Raw genomic sequence first — 11,308 nt, forward strand, 5'->3', positions numbered from 1 at the left:
AATTCTAATACACTTAACACTTTCCAAAAAATTAGGGATTTTTTTTCATATATATTAGGACATCCAGTTTTTTATATCAGAGAAAAGATTAAACAGAAAACAAGTAAAGTGAATTTATATATATTTTTGCCCTTTTAAGAGATTATAAATTTGAAACAAATTAGGTATAAGTATAGTGTTTGTTTAAAATAGTAATAAACTGAAAGTGGCCTAAATATCTTTCAATAGCAGTTCAGGTAAATAAGTTATGTGATATCATTTTTAATGGCTATGCAGCCAAATAAATCAGTGACACACAACAATATGTACTGACATAAAAAAATGTTCACAACATACTGTCAAGTAAAAAAAGGCAAAAAATGAAAAAAAGAGAGGGGCTACATAACAGCATTGTAGAAAAATGGTTTTTGTTTACCAGGAAAAATCTCTGAAAAGACATATATCAAAATTGTAAGAGTGACTATTTCTGGCCAGTAGTACTACATGTGAACTTTATTTTCTTCTTTATTATGTTTAATGAGCACTTACTACTTTTATAATCAGATTTTAAAATTAGTCAACTTCAAAAACATGTCCCGCTGATAAGAGTCCATTATAAAAGCCTATAATCTCTATTAAATCAAATACATTTGTGGAAACATACCAAATGCCAACTTTGAAAAACAAACTCATTTTTTAATAGAGGTGAAAAATTCTGAGTACACAGGAACTTGCGGGGGGCTGGGGGGTGGGGTGAATTTCACAAGGCATTGAGTAGTTACCATTACAAAAAGCATGTAAAAATATATCCTGGGACTTTCAGAAAGAAGACAACCAAATCATGAGACCACCCTACTGAAAGGTCCTTAAGGATCATCTAGTCAACGCCCTTCGTTAAACAAACATGAAAAATGAGAGAAAAAAAGAGGTTAGGTGAGTTCTCCAAGATCACATAGTTAACTATTGGCAAAGTCCAAAAGTATTTGTAATTTGAAATTTATGCTTTTTAATCCCGTTCTCAATTTCTCCGAGTCAAGATATGCTGCAGGCCGTCACTTCTACTTAGACTATGACAGGCAAATGTTCATTTTACCAGGGTTTTCTTCTCTCTCTAAAAAGTGAACAAGAATTTGTACAATATTATCAAATGACAAGATTCACTCTCTCAGTTAAATATAATTTATGAACCCCATAAGGAAATTGTGATAACTAGGCATATGTTAGAGTGTGACAAGAAGGAGCTAGCAAACTAATATTTATAGACTAGAGAATCTAAAAGTCAGGAACAAAAAAGTACTATTGAGTTTAAAATAATGACTTTGCTGCAAGCTTTTCATATCTGTATTATGAGTTCTTTCAACACATGATACTTTCATTCCTCTGGTTTATTCACTTTCTTTTAGAAGAATTCTGAAGGGGCCTCTTTTTAAGTCAATTTTAAACCTAGCATGTTTTAAACATCCTAAGTTTTTCACAATACAAGCCCGAATTAACCACTGTAGACTTCACTGATACTTCGCCCACCAGAGGGAGCCCACATGGATTTCCACGGGACAAGAAACGTCAAACGTCAAGTTTGTATGAATTCTAGAACATTATTCATAATATGATCGATATTGTAAAAATCACTTAATAATAATTCTATCCCCCCAAAAAAGAGAAAAATGAAATGAGATCAGCTACGTAAAGTCCTTAGGAGAGTTCCTAACCTATAGCAGAAGCTCAAAAATAACAGATTTTCCGGGGCCGGCCCGGTGGCGCAGCAGTTAAGTTCACAAGTTCCGCTTTGGTGGCCCCGGGTTCACCGGTTAGGGTCCCAGGTGTGGACATGGCACCGCTTGACAGGCCGTGCTGTGGTAGGCGTCCCACATATAAAGTAGAGGAAGATGGGCACGGAGGTTAGCTCAGGGCCAGTCTTCCTCAGGAGGATTGGCGGCAGATGTTAGCTCAGGGCTAATCTTCCTAAATAATAATAATAATAATAATAATAATAGTAGATTTTCCAAAATTTATATCCTCCTGAATATTAGTTGTAGTGCTCAAAGTAGATGAACAAACTGGTATTGGGCCTTTTACACAAGCTGATGTGAGCTTGGTTGAGATCTGTCCCAATAGATGATTCTACCCTCAGTATGCTGACAAATCTGGTTCTCAAGCCTGCAAGACAGAACCAGACCCTGGGCAGGAAGAATTCATTAAAAATGCCACCCTTAGGGGACCTGTTTCAGCAGCCCTATCCTAGTAGGTGAACTGAACTACTGGAAGTATCCAACACTGAACTGTTGGTCACCTGCCAACTAGAAACTGAAGAAAGTTTCGACTCTTTGACTCATTCCAAATTTTTCTTAGAATGAAGGAGAAAATCAACTGACTATCCCTGAGAATCACACTTCTACAATATGTGACTCAATCACAAGAATAAAGAAAGAATAAAGAAAGCACAACGGAGAAGAACAGAACTCTGCATAAGAACTCGGCATCTCAATGGGCCCTACTGAGTCTCCAGCCCCATCTTCAGTCTAGTGGGGTAGGCTTGCCTTGTATTTCTCACCATAATAAGGCCCAGCCCAGTGTTTGCTGGGTTTGTGAGGCATGTCTCAAATCCCCACGTAGCTGGCTAGGCATATGTACTCGGTATCTATGTTACAGACTCAACTGTCTCCAAGATCTAAATACAACAAAGTTGGAGGACCCCATTGGGTTCCAGCTATGCTCTCCAATCTAGGTGTACCAGCACTGCCACTGGGGAGTTACCCACCACCTGCTGTCTTAATAAAACACCACTGTCCTTTGGGCACCTTGGATCTCTTCTCTACTATTTAGAACTGGGCAAGAAGGCAGGAGTAGCTGGCATTCTACCCTAACTTTGACAAAAATGTGATATCTATCACCACTTAACTTTCCCACCAGAAATCTGGGACTGGTGTCTCTCCCTCTTTCCAGCCCCATTACCTGCTACAGTTTGTTGGGTCCCCCTCCTCTGGCATCTGTGTCATCCATGCACTCCTGCTGTCCAGTCCTACTGGCCCAGCTAGCTCATCAGCTGTCACCTGGATTACTCCAACAGCCTACTAATTAGCTCTTCTATGCCAGTCTTATTACACTCCAAACCCATCTTCAATATTGGTGATTTTAAAATACAAATACGATCCTTTCCTGCCGCTGTTTGCACAGTTCAGAGCATAAAGTCCAAACTCCTCAGCACTGCCGACAAGGCTCTCACCCAAGGATTGACAAACTTTTTCTCTAAAGGGCCAGATAGTAAATATTTTAGGCTTTGCAGGCTACAATTCCGCCATGATAGCATGAAGGCATCCACGGCCTATATGTAAACAAATGAGTGTGGTCACGTGCCAATACAAACCTCACTTATAAAAATAAGCAGCGGGCCAGATTTGACCTGTCGGCCAAAGTTGGCCAACTCCTGCTCTAACCCAATGCAGCACAGCCTCATCTCCTGCCACTCTGCCCTCACCCAGGCCTCCTCCAGAAAAGGGCTCCAGCCACTCATCACGCCTCTCTCGCCCCAATCGCCCTACTGTTTTGCATCAGTGCCCTTGCTTACACTATTCCCTCTGCCAGGAATGTGACCTACCCCCCTTCCTGGGTCTGGTGGCATGGTTCTTGTCCTTCAAGGTCCAATCTGATCACCACCTTCTCTCCAAGGTTTCCACTGATTCCCCCTCGAGGAGATTTAGCTATTCTTTATCTGTATCTTCAAAGAGCTGCGACATATGTCTCATAGTTTTTTGTGTCCTCACAATGCCTGACACATGTCACGTGTTCAGTGCTTACAGGATAATGGAATAAACCAATTATTGAATAAATGTAATTTCAAAAGTTGCAGTCTTCATAAGTCCTGGGAACCATTTAGAAGTGCAATCCCCACAAAGAGCTCACTATTACTATCATGAAAACTCTCTAGCACTGAGTCCTGCTTACAGTATATGCTCAGTTATCACAACCCATAAAAACAGCATCAAGAAGCTCAAAGAGGCCTTGGAGAATATTCAGGCAGTGGTTTCTGACCTGCGTCTCTGAGCCCTGTGGCTGGTTCTAACGGGGCTCCAAAGGAAAAGAGGGAGGGTGGTAGAGAGGCAGGCTGGCTAATGAGCCTCTCTCTTCCCAGCCCCTCACCCCAGCCTTAGCCAAAGCTGTTCCTTATTTCATTGCAAAAAGGTTTCTGCATTAATAACAACAAAAAAAAATCTGTATAATCCAACACACTCATGCTCTGTTCACAGCCTACATCCTAAACCTACTTTGTTTCCTGATCTATTCCTGTACTGTTTGGCCTATCTCCAGCTTCTCACTGACTCTTGGAACCTGTTGCCTGATATGGCTTCTCTGAACCATCCTCCCTCGACTGATACCTCGTTTAAGTAGGATTATAGTCAGTTCCTGGATAAAGTCTATTTCCAGCTACTCTGGATAATAATCCAGGTGGTCCCAGCTCAAACTCTGGGTCCCAACATTGGCACACAAGGTCAACACTGTCTCAGAAGGAAATCAAGGAGGACCTGGGGAATCAATGCTGGGAGAATTACAGCTGTCACTCATACCTGAGTTGTTGTACTATTTATGTGTTTGTTTCTCCACTAGATTGTAGACTCCTTGAAGTAGAAACTGAGTCTTACTAATAAAATAGAAGCTACTATTTATTTAATGTTTACTCCAGATACTGGACTAACTGCAAATGTATGTTGGGTAATAATAAGGAATCATGTTAAGATCACACATTTCTAGAACTGGAAGGAGCCCTGGACAGAGATCAACTAGCTCCAAAACAGAAAGCAAAGTGACACAGTAGATGAACACTCATCCCTTAATCCAAGAAGTATGTACTGAGTGCTTATGCCTTGCACTGTTCTAGAACCTATGGACTCAGTGCTGGACAACACAGAGTCTTTGTTTTCATGAAGCCTATATTCTAGGGGAGAAACAATAAGTAAATGGATACATGATATGTTAGCTAATGAAAAGAACAAAGCAGGGTAAGGGACAGAAGAAGGATGCTACTTTCTACGGGGCAGTTGAGGAAGGTCTCACTAAAGCACTAAATACACTAAAGCAAAGACCTGAAGAGCAAACAACGTGGAATCTGGGGAAAAAGTGTTCCAGGCAGAGGGAGCAACAAACACAAAGGTCGGAGGTAGGAGTGTGCCTGGCGCGTGTGATAAAAGCACAGAGGCTAGGGCAGCCGGAGTGAAGTACGAGGACGGGGAGAGGAGGTGAGGTCAGAGGGGCAGCAGGGACCACATCATCTGGCTTTGGGTCACTGTAAGAATTATGAATTTTAGCCAGGAATACAAGATAATCAATTCCTAAAAAAATAAAAATAAATGGCATTTAGCTTCCACAAAAGCAATGTATAATAAACAAAGAAAAATTCATCTGCATGCCTAATTTGAAAATAGAACTCCCAACAACCCAGGGTTGTTATCATCTTATGTGTAATCAAAACATCTTTGCTTTACAAGAGATCGCTCCAGTTATCTAGTCTAAGTTCTCAGTTTTACCAATGTGGAAACTGAGGCCCAGAAAGATGGCATGGCCTGCCCATTTAACAGCAGACCTTAGGCTACAACTCAGGTTTCTTGATGTCCTGCTCAATGCTGTTCATTGGCCACGCTGCCCCCTGGACACATCGTTTGGCTTCTTAGAGGGGTCTTGGTTTCCTGTGTAGCACATTCCCTGGCCTCTGTCACCTTTATAAATCAGTAAGAAAATGGAAGAGCTGCCACTATGAGGCCTCCAGACACATTCCCACACCCAAAGCCTGTCATTACAAACTCCCACAATTCTAGTTTTTCATTCCCCCGAGTTGAAGACAACCAGGTAGGTCAGGTGGAGGCAGGTCAGGCACGGTGCTAGGCCCTGTGAGGAGCATTTCTGTTGCTTCTGCCTGCCCAGCATCCTGACTCCCTACTCCTAGACATAGCACTCCTTTTCACAAGGTTCTAGTGGCGTGACAATCATAGTACCCAACCCACCTGTTGGCCACATATTGGGGTGGACATATGTCCTGACCATTTGAAGAATCTTATCCCTCTGATGCCATAATGAGGACTCAGGATCCAAGCAGAAGCAACCAGAGTCCTATCCCAGGGTTTTATGGATAAGTGCTAGAGAAAGAAGTTTCATTTGTGTTTTCCAGTTATGTAAGTCAAAACATTCCCATTTTGCTCAGGTTAGTTCACATTTGATTACTGTTACAACCAAAAGAATTCACACTCATGCAGGCATTTGCATCTTTTCTCATTTCCTCTGCTTAACAATCTTAAAGGTTGCTATTATTTACTCTGTTCTAGAAGTGACAAAACTAAGGTTAAGTAACTTGCCCAAGTTCATACACTAAGAGACATTCAAATTCATATAGTAACTAAGAGGCATTCAAATTCAGGTCTTTCTGCTCTAAATCCCATTCAGTATCCAGTTATGAATTCTGTATTAACTTAAGAAGAAATTCACTGCCATTCAAAAGCCAAAGGAAAAAAAAAAAGAAATAAAGTTAAACAGCTCTACTTAGAGCAAAAAGAAAAAATCCAAAGAATTAAAATTATAGTGGAAATTTAAGGTAGGAGGATATGGGGGGGAAATAAACAGAGGTCAAAGGACCTGGCTTCTACCTCGGCTCTGTTCTATGACCTCAGCTATTATGACTCTGGGCAAGCCATTTCACTTACCTCAGTGTTCCCGACTGTAAAATGAGAAGCCTGAACAACATGAACTCAAGATCCTTTTAGGCACTTCCAGGAGAAAGTCAATGGTTGTGCTTCAGCCACACAGATTCTATTTTCACTATACGTCAGGTAGGATGTCAAGCAGATTTCAACTTGAACGTCAGGCCCAATGGCTACCTGAGGTAGGAGGCTGTAAAGAATTCTAAGCTATATAGGTCTACTGGGAAATCAGCACTGGCTTCCAGGATCACAGGGAGGGAGAGAGAAGGTGTGAGGAAAGTCCTTCCACACATTTGCCACTGCACCTTGACAGAAGGATGCTGTTGTCTCCACTATCGATGCTATCAGTACCTGCACAGGATTTCACTGATTCCTTTATGCACTTACTCGGTTCCCCTTTGCAAGCAAGGAATGAAAGTACAACAAATCTAAGTGGTTTAGGGAATATCGCTTGGAGCCACTGATGAAAATCTATCTAAATAGGTAGGGGTAAGAGGTGAAGGGGAACAATAACAATCAGTATGGCTCTTCGTGATATATACATGGTCTCACAAGATCCTAATAATGGGCTTATCAGTTAAGTAGGGTATTATGATACATACCCATTTTATAGAAATGGAAAATGAGACTCAGCTAAGAGGACTCACCCAAGTCACCCACTTCCAAGTAGCAGAATCCAGATTCCAACCCAAGTCTTCTAAATTCCAGCCCTGGTTCTCTTTCCACTCCCAACGTCCCCATTAGTCCCACAGTCCAAATGGGTTAACTAAGCACGCTCCCATGCAAAGTGGCATATTCACCAGTGTTTGGAGTTCTTCACATATGATAATTCCTCCTCCAAAAATCTGAAATGTTGTTACTGTCTAGTTTGTTTGTAATTTAATGGATAGACATGCACTGAGTATATATAAATTCAACAAAATTGAGCATAACAGTTAAATATTTAAAGGAATGATACAGAAGAAACCAGTTGTGGGAAAAATAAAAGACCTAGTTTCAACACAGTTTTATTAAACTTAATATAACTTCTACAACAATTCAGTGAGGTAGAAATCTGACATCAGGAATACGTCTGTCCAAAATGAGGAACAGGAAGCTCTGGATTGAACTAGGTGAATGTACCCTAGAAATGACAGTAAATTGCCTCAAGGACAAATTTCAAGAAAAGGCATCACTACAACTTGCTACATTTCCTGAGGTCTGACAACCAGGGCTCAACCTGAACCAGAATATGTCCTCCTAGTATTGACCAGAGTTTTATGTACAAGGAATGCAGGCTAAACAAAATAACTGCCAGACTTTTGACACATCTGACTGTGGTTAAGAGCACAGGACACCCTCACTAGCTCTATACTAGTTAAATTCTCCACAAGTCAGAGAAGTGGTTGCAAGAACAAGAGGTAATACATAAAGCAACTGCAACATAAAATCAAAATTCCTCAAAAAATGCACGTGTTGCCTATGTCAGGTGGGCGGTGGCCCTGAACAACACAGCCCATGTCTCGGCTGAACACACTCTCCAAGCCTTGACACCTAGCCACATCATTAAATATCAGAAGTGGAACTTTCAATGACATGCATCTAACCCTCCGACAAAAGCACAGAGCTATTCTTGAACACCTCTGACAAGCAGTCATCCCCGTTCAGTTACCTCCAGCGACAGGGCACTCAGCACCCAGGGTCCTGTGACTGGCCCTGAGGCCCATTAACTCAAAGGCCTAAAGCACATCCTCACCACTCAGGGAGAGACCTAAGGCCTAAGCGATCGCAGGGCTCTCCATAAGGCTGGCCAACCCAACGATGCTTCCTGTCCCCACCACTCCCAAAGCCCCTATTCCCAAGCAGGACCCAAAGTTAGCACAGTGTTAACAAATCAGAGATTTGTTAACAGATTTCAGAGTTAGAAAGCGTCCTCCAAAAAAACTGTGATCTTCATACACAGTTCCAAAGGAGGAACCTCAGAACAGCCTGGGCCAGACTGCGAGGAGCAGGAGGGAGAAGTCCTGGTTCCCCTCCCTCTCATTTCAACCTGAGAAGCTCCTTCCTTGATCTACCACATGTAGGAGGATCAATGTAGTTTTCTAAAAGTCTTCTGCTGTTTAAGGGGGGGAAAAAAGGAGGAGACCATTTCCAAGTAAATTAATTAAGGCCATAAAACTTGCTTAATAATATCATGGCTAATAGTTGCAGGGTTAAGACAACAACCTGGTCCCTTGGTTCCTTCTCTAGTGCTCTCTCCACCACACAACATCTGAATGCCTACAGGGCCAAGTCCAAACTCCGCACAGTGAGAAGGCCCTTCAAGATGTCCCCTCGCCTACCACTCTAGTCCAATTTTCCTGAGCGTCCCATATGTCAGCCACACTCAAATGCTTATCGTACCAATTCGTTAACATTGCAAAGTGGCATATTCATCATTATTTGAAGTAGCTCAGATAATATAAGTTCCTCAAAAAAATCTAAAATGTCATTACTGTCTAATTTGTAATTTAGTGGGTAGACATGCATTGAGCACATATAAATCAGCTAAAATGAGCATCAAAATGACCGGTTTCCACATCTTCCTGCATACTCTTCTCTTAGCCTGAGATGCCCTTCTTCACGCTGTCTGCACTGGAACCAACTACTCTACTTTCGAGAATTTATTTCAGGCATCATCGCCCCTACTGAACCTTTGTCGGCCCTTCGGTAGAAGTGACCGCATTCTCCTCTGTGCCCTATACAACATCTAGAAGGCTGTATGGCACTTGTTTTGTTACTACGTCTGTCTCCCCCACCACTCCTTTTAAGTTGTGTTATTCTGAGACAGTACTGGTCAAAAGACAGGGGCTTAATAGATGTTTATTGATGGACTGGATGTATCCATCCGGTCCAACCCCACTTCTGATGCTTGAATATCTTCTGCAAACTGCCACTCGTTAATTCATGCACCCATACATTCACTAAAAGATATGAGTGTCTACAAGGCACCAGGCACTGGACTGTGTGCCAAACTGAAGTGGACTTACCACAACATTAATGAAGCTCAACCTTCAGGGCCCCTCATTTGCACCTCCCAAAGCTCTGAACCCTTTTCGTGATTTTACATTTTCATTTCTTAGAACAGGCAGAACCGTATAAACTTCAAGCTCCACAAAAACTAGATCCACCCTTGGGGCCAAGGATACAAAAGTGAACAAGGCAAACATTTTCTCCCTCCTCTTACAGAGTTTCCTGTTTAGTGGGGAAGACAGACAACCATTTGTTCATTCATTCATTCAACAAACATTTACTGAGCAATGCCAGGAGTGGGGCAGTAGGGATTCCGAAGTGAAGCCAACACTGTTCCTGCCCTTAAGGAGAAGGTCTCTGCTCCCCTGAAGGAAAGCCTGCTCTGTTCAAGGAACAGCAAGTAGTTTAGACGACTGTAACATCGAGCGTTTGTGGAAGATTATCCTAAACCAGTCTCAAAAAGTACACATCGCTAGCACGACCCCTAACCAATTGCAGGAGGCAAGGGGAAGGGAGAGGTCAGCCGGATGTAATCTCTGATCTCAATACCGGGGAATAGGAGAGGGACAGACGACTAAACGGAAGAGGCAGATACACTGTGGTCAGGGCTGCGACAGGAAAGCAAAGGAACGTGGGGGAAGTTGCGCCGGCGTTCAAGCCTGCAGTGACGGCGAACTCACTACCTCGCAAAGCAGACCATGAACTTTGGCTGCAGGGATTTCCGAGTTCCCCAATTTGCGTCCCCGTTCCTCGAAATAAGGCTGCTCCTTCCCCAAGACAGCTGTCGGCTCCCGGGGATCCACTCTCGCGCCCCCCTCACACCACTTTCTCCAGGCGCTACCTGCTCATAATGCTTGCGGGACAGGGTCGGGGTCCGGGGTCCCCGTCGCCGGCCCGCCCCCCCCAGCCCGCCGTCTCCATAGCAACCAGCTCACCACTTCTCGCGCCCGGCTGGAGAAGTCGCCTTTGGGCCGGGGGCTCCGGCGGAACAGCTCGTCGCGGCTGCCATCAACCCCGCCGCCCACCGCCACTCCCAGCGCTTTGTTGCGCGTCTTCACCGTCTTGACGCTGGCCCGGAACAGCAGAGTGATGTCCACCGCCATGGCGACCCGCACCCTCGGCGACCCGCACCCTCGGCGACCCGCACCCGGCCGGCCCACGTCAGCAGCCGGCGACCGCGGCCCGAGCCCGGCCGCGGGAGGACCGTTCCGGCTTCCGCACGCCTCCGCCCGCCAACGGCGACGCGAGAAGAAAGGTTCCGGCTTCCGCCGCCTTCCCGCGGCGAGAGGAGAAAGGTTCCGGCCTCGGCCCGCGCGCGTGGCGGATCCTGGGACCCCGCGGCGCCACACCCGCGCCGCTTCCTCCTCCCCGCAAACCTCGGCGGGCCCGGCTGCGTGGGGAGGTCCGGGGGTCCCGACACCCAGGGCGCCTGCTTGGGGCGTCTGGGCCCCGGGAGTGAGAGGATCAGGAAGCTGGTGCCCGCTTGCGACTCCCGCACTGACAGCCCGGCAGCGCGGGTGCCCGTGACCCGAGGCGACTCAGCCTGACCTTTGACCTCAGGGACGCACCTGTGCGGGACAGAGTAGGTGGACGGTGATATCTGGATGCACTGAGTGCTAGGACAGCAGGTGTGCAGGGCACAGAGCTAGAGGCCT

The 11,308-nt window shown here is 44.7% G+C and overlaps 1 protein-coding gene across 3 annotated transcripts in view; it reads right to left on the bottom strand.

The window, feature by feature from the left end:
* The window catches only part of STX18 (syntaxin 18), a 127,306-nt gene extending 116,409 nt beyond the window's left edge, over positions 1-10,897 (bottom strand). For 2 of the 3 annotated variants that reach the window (XM_046656619.1, XM_046656616.1), the window contains exon 1: positions 10,589-10,897. In XM_046656619.1, the coding sequence (XP_046512575.1) occupies positions 10,589-10,756 (168 nt within the window). In that variant the 5' untranslated portion in view covers positions 10,757-10,897. The remainder of the gene's footprint in view (positions 1-10,588) is intronic. The other variant, XM_046656618.1, reaches the window with a different exon arrangement.
* Positions 10,898-11,308: the final 411 nt, after the last annotated feature.

Source organism: Equus quagga, chromosome 3, assembly GCF_021613505.1.
Source record: "Equus quagga isolate Etosha38 chromosome 3, UCLA_HA_Equagga_1.0, whole genome shotgun sequence".
Lineage (NCBI taxonomy): Eukaryota > Metazoa > Chordata > Mammalia > Perissodactyla > Equidae > Equus > Equus quagga.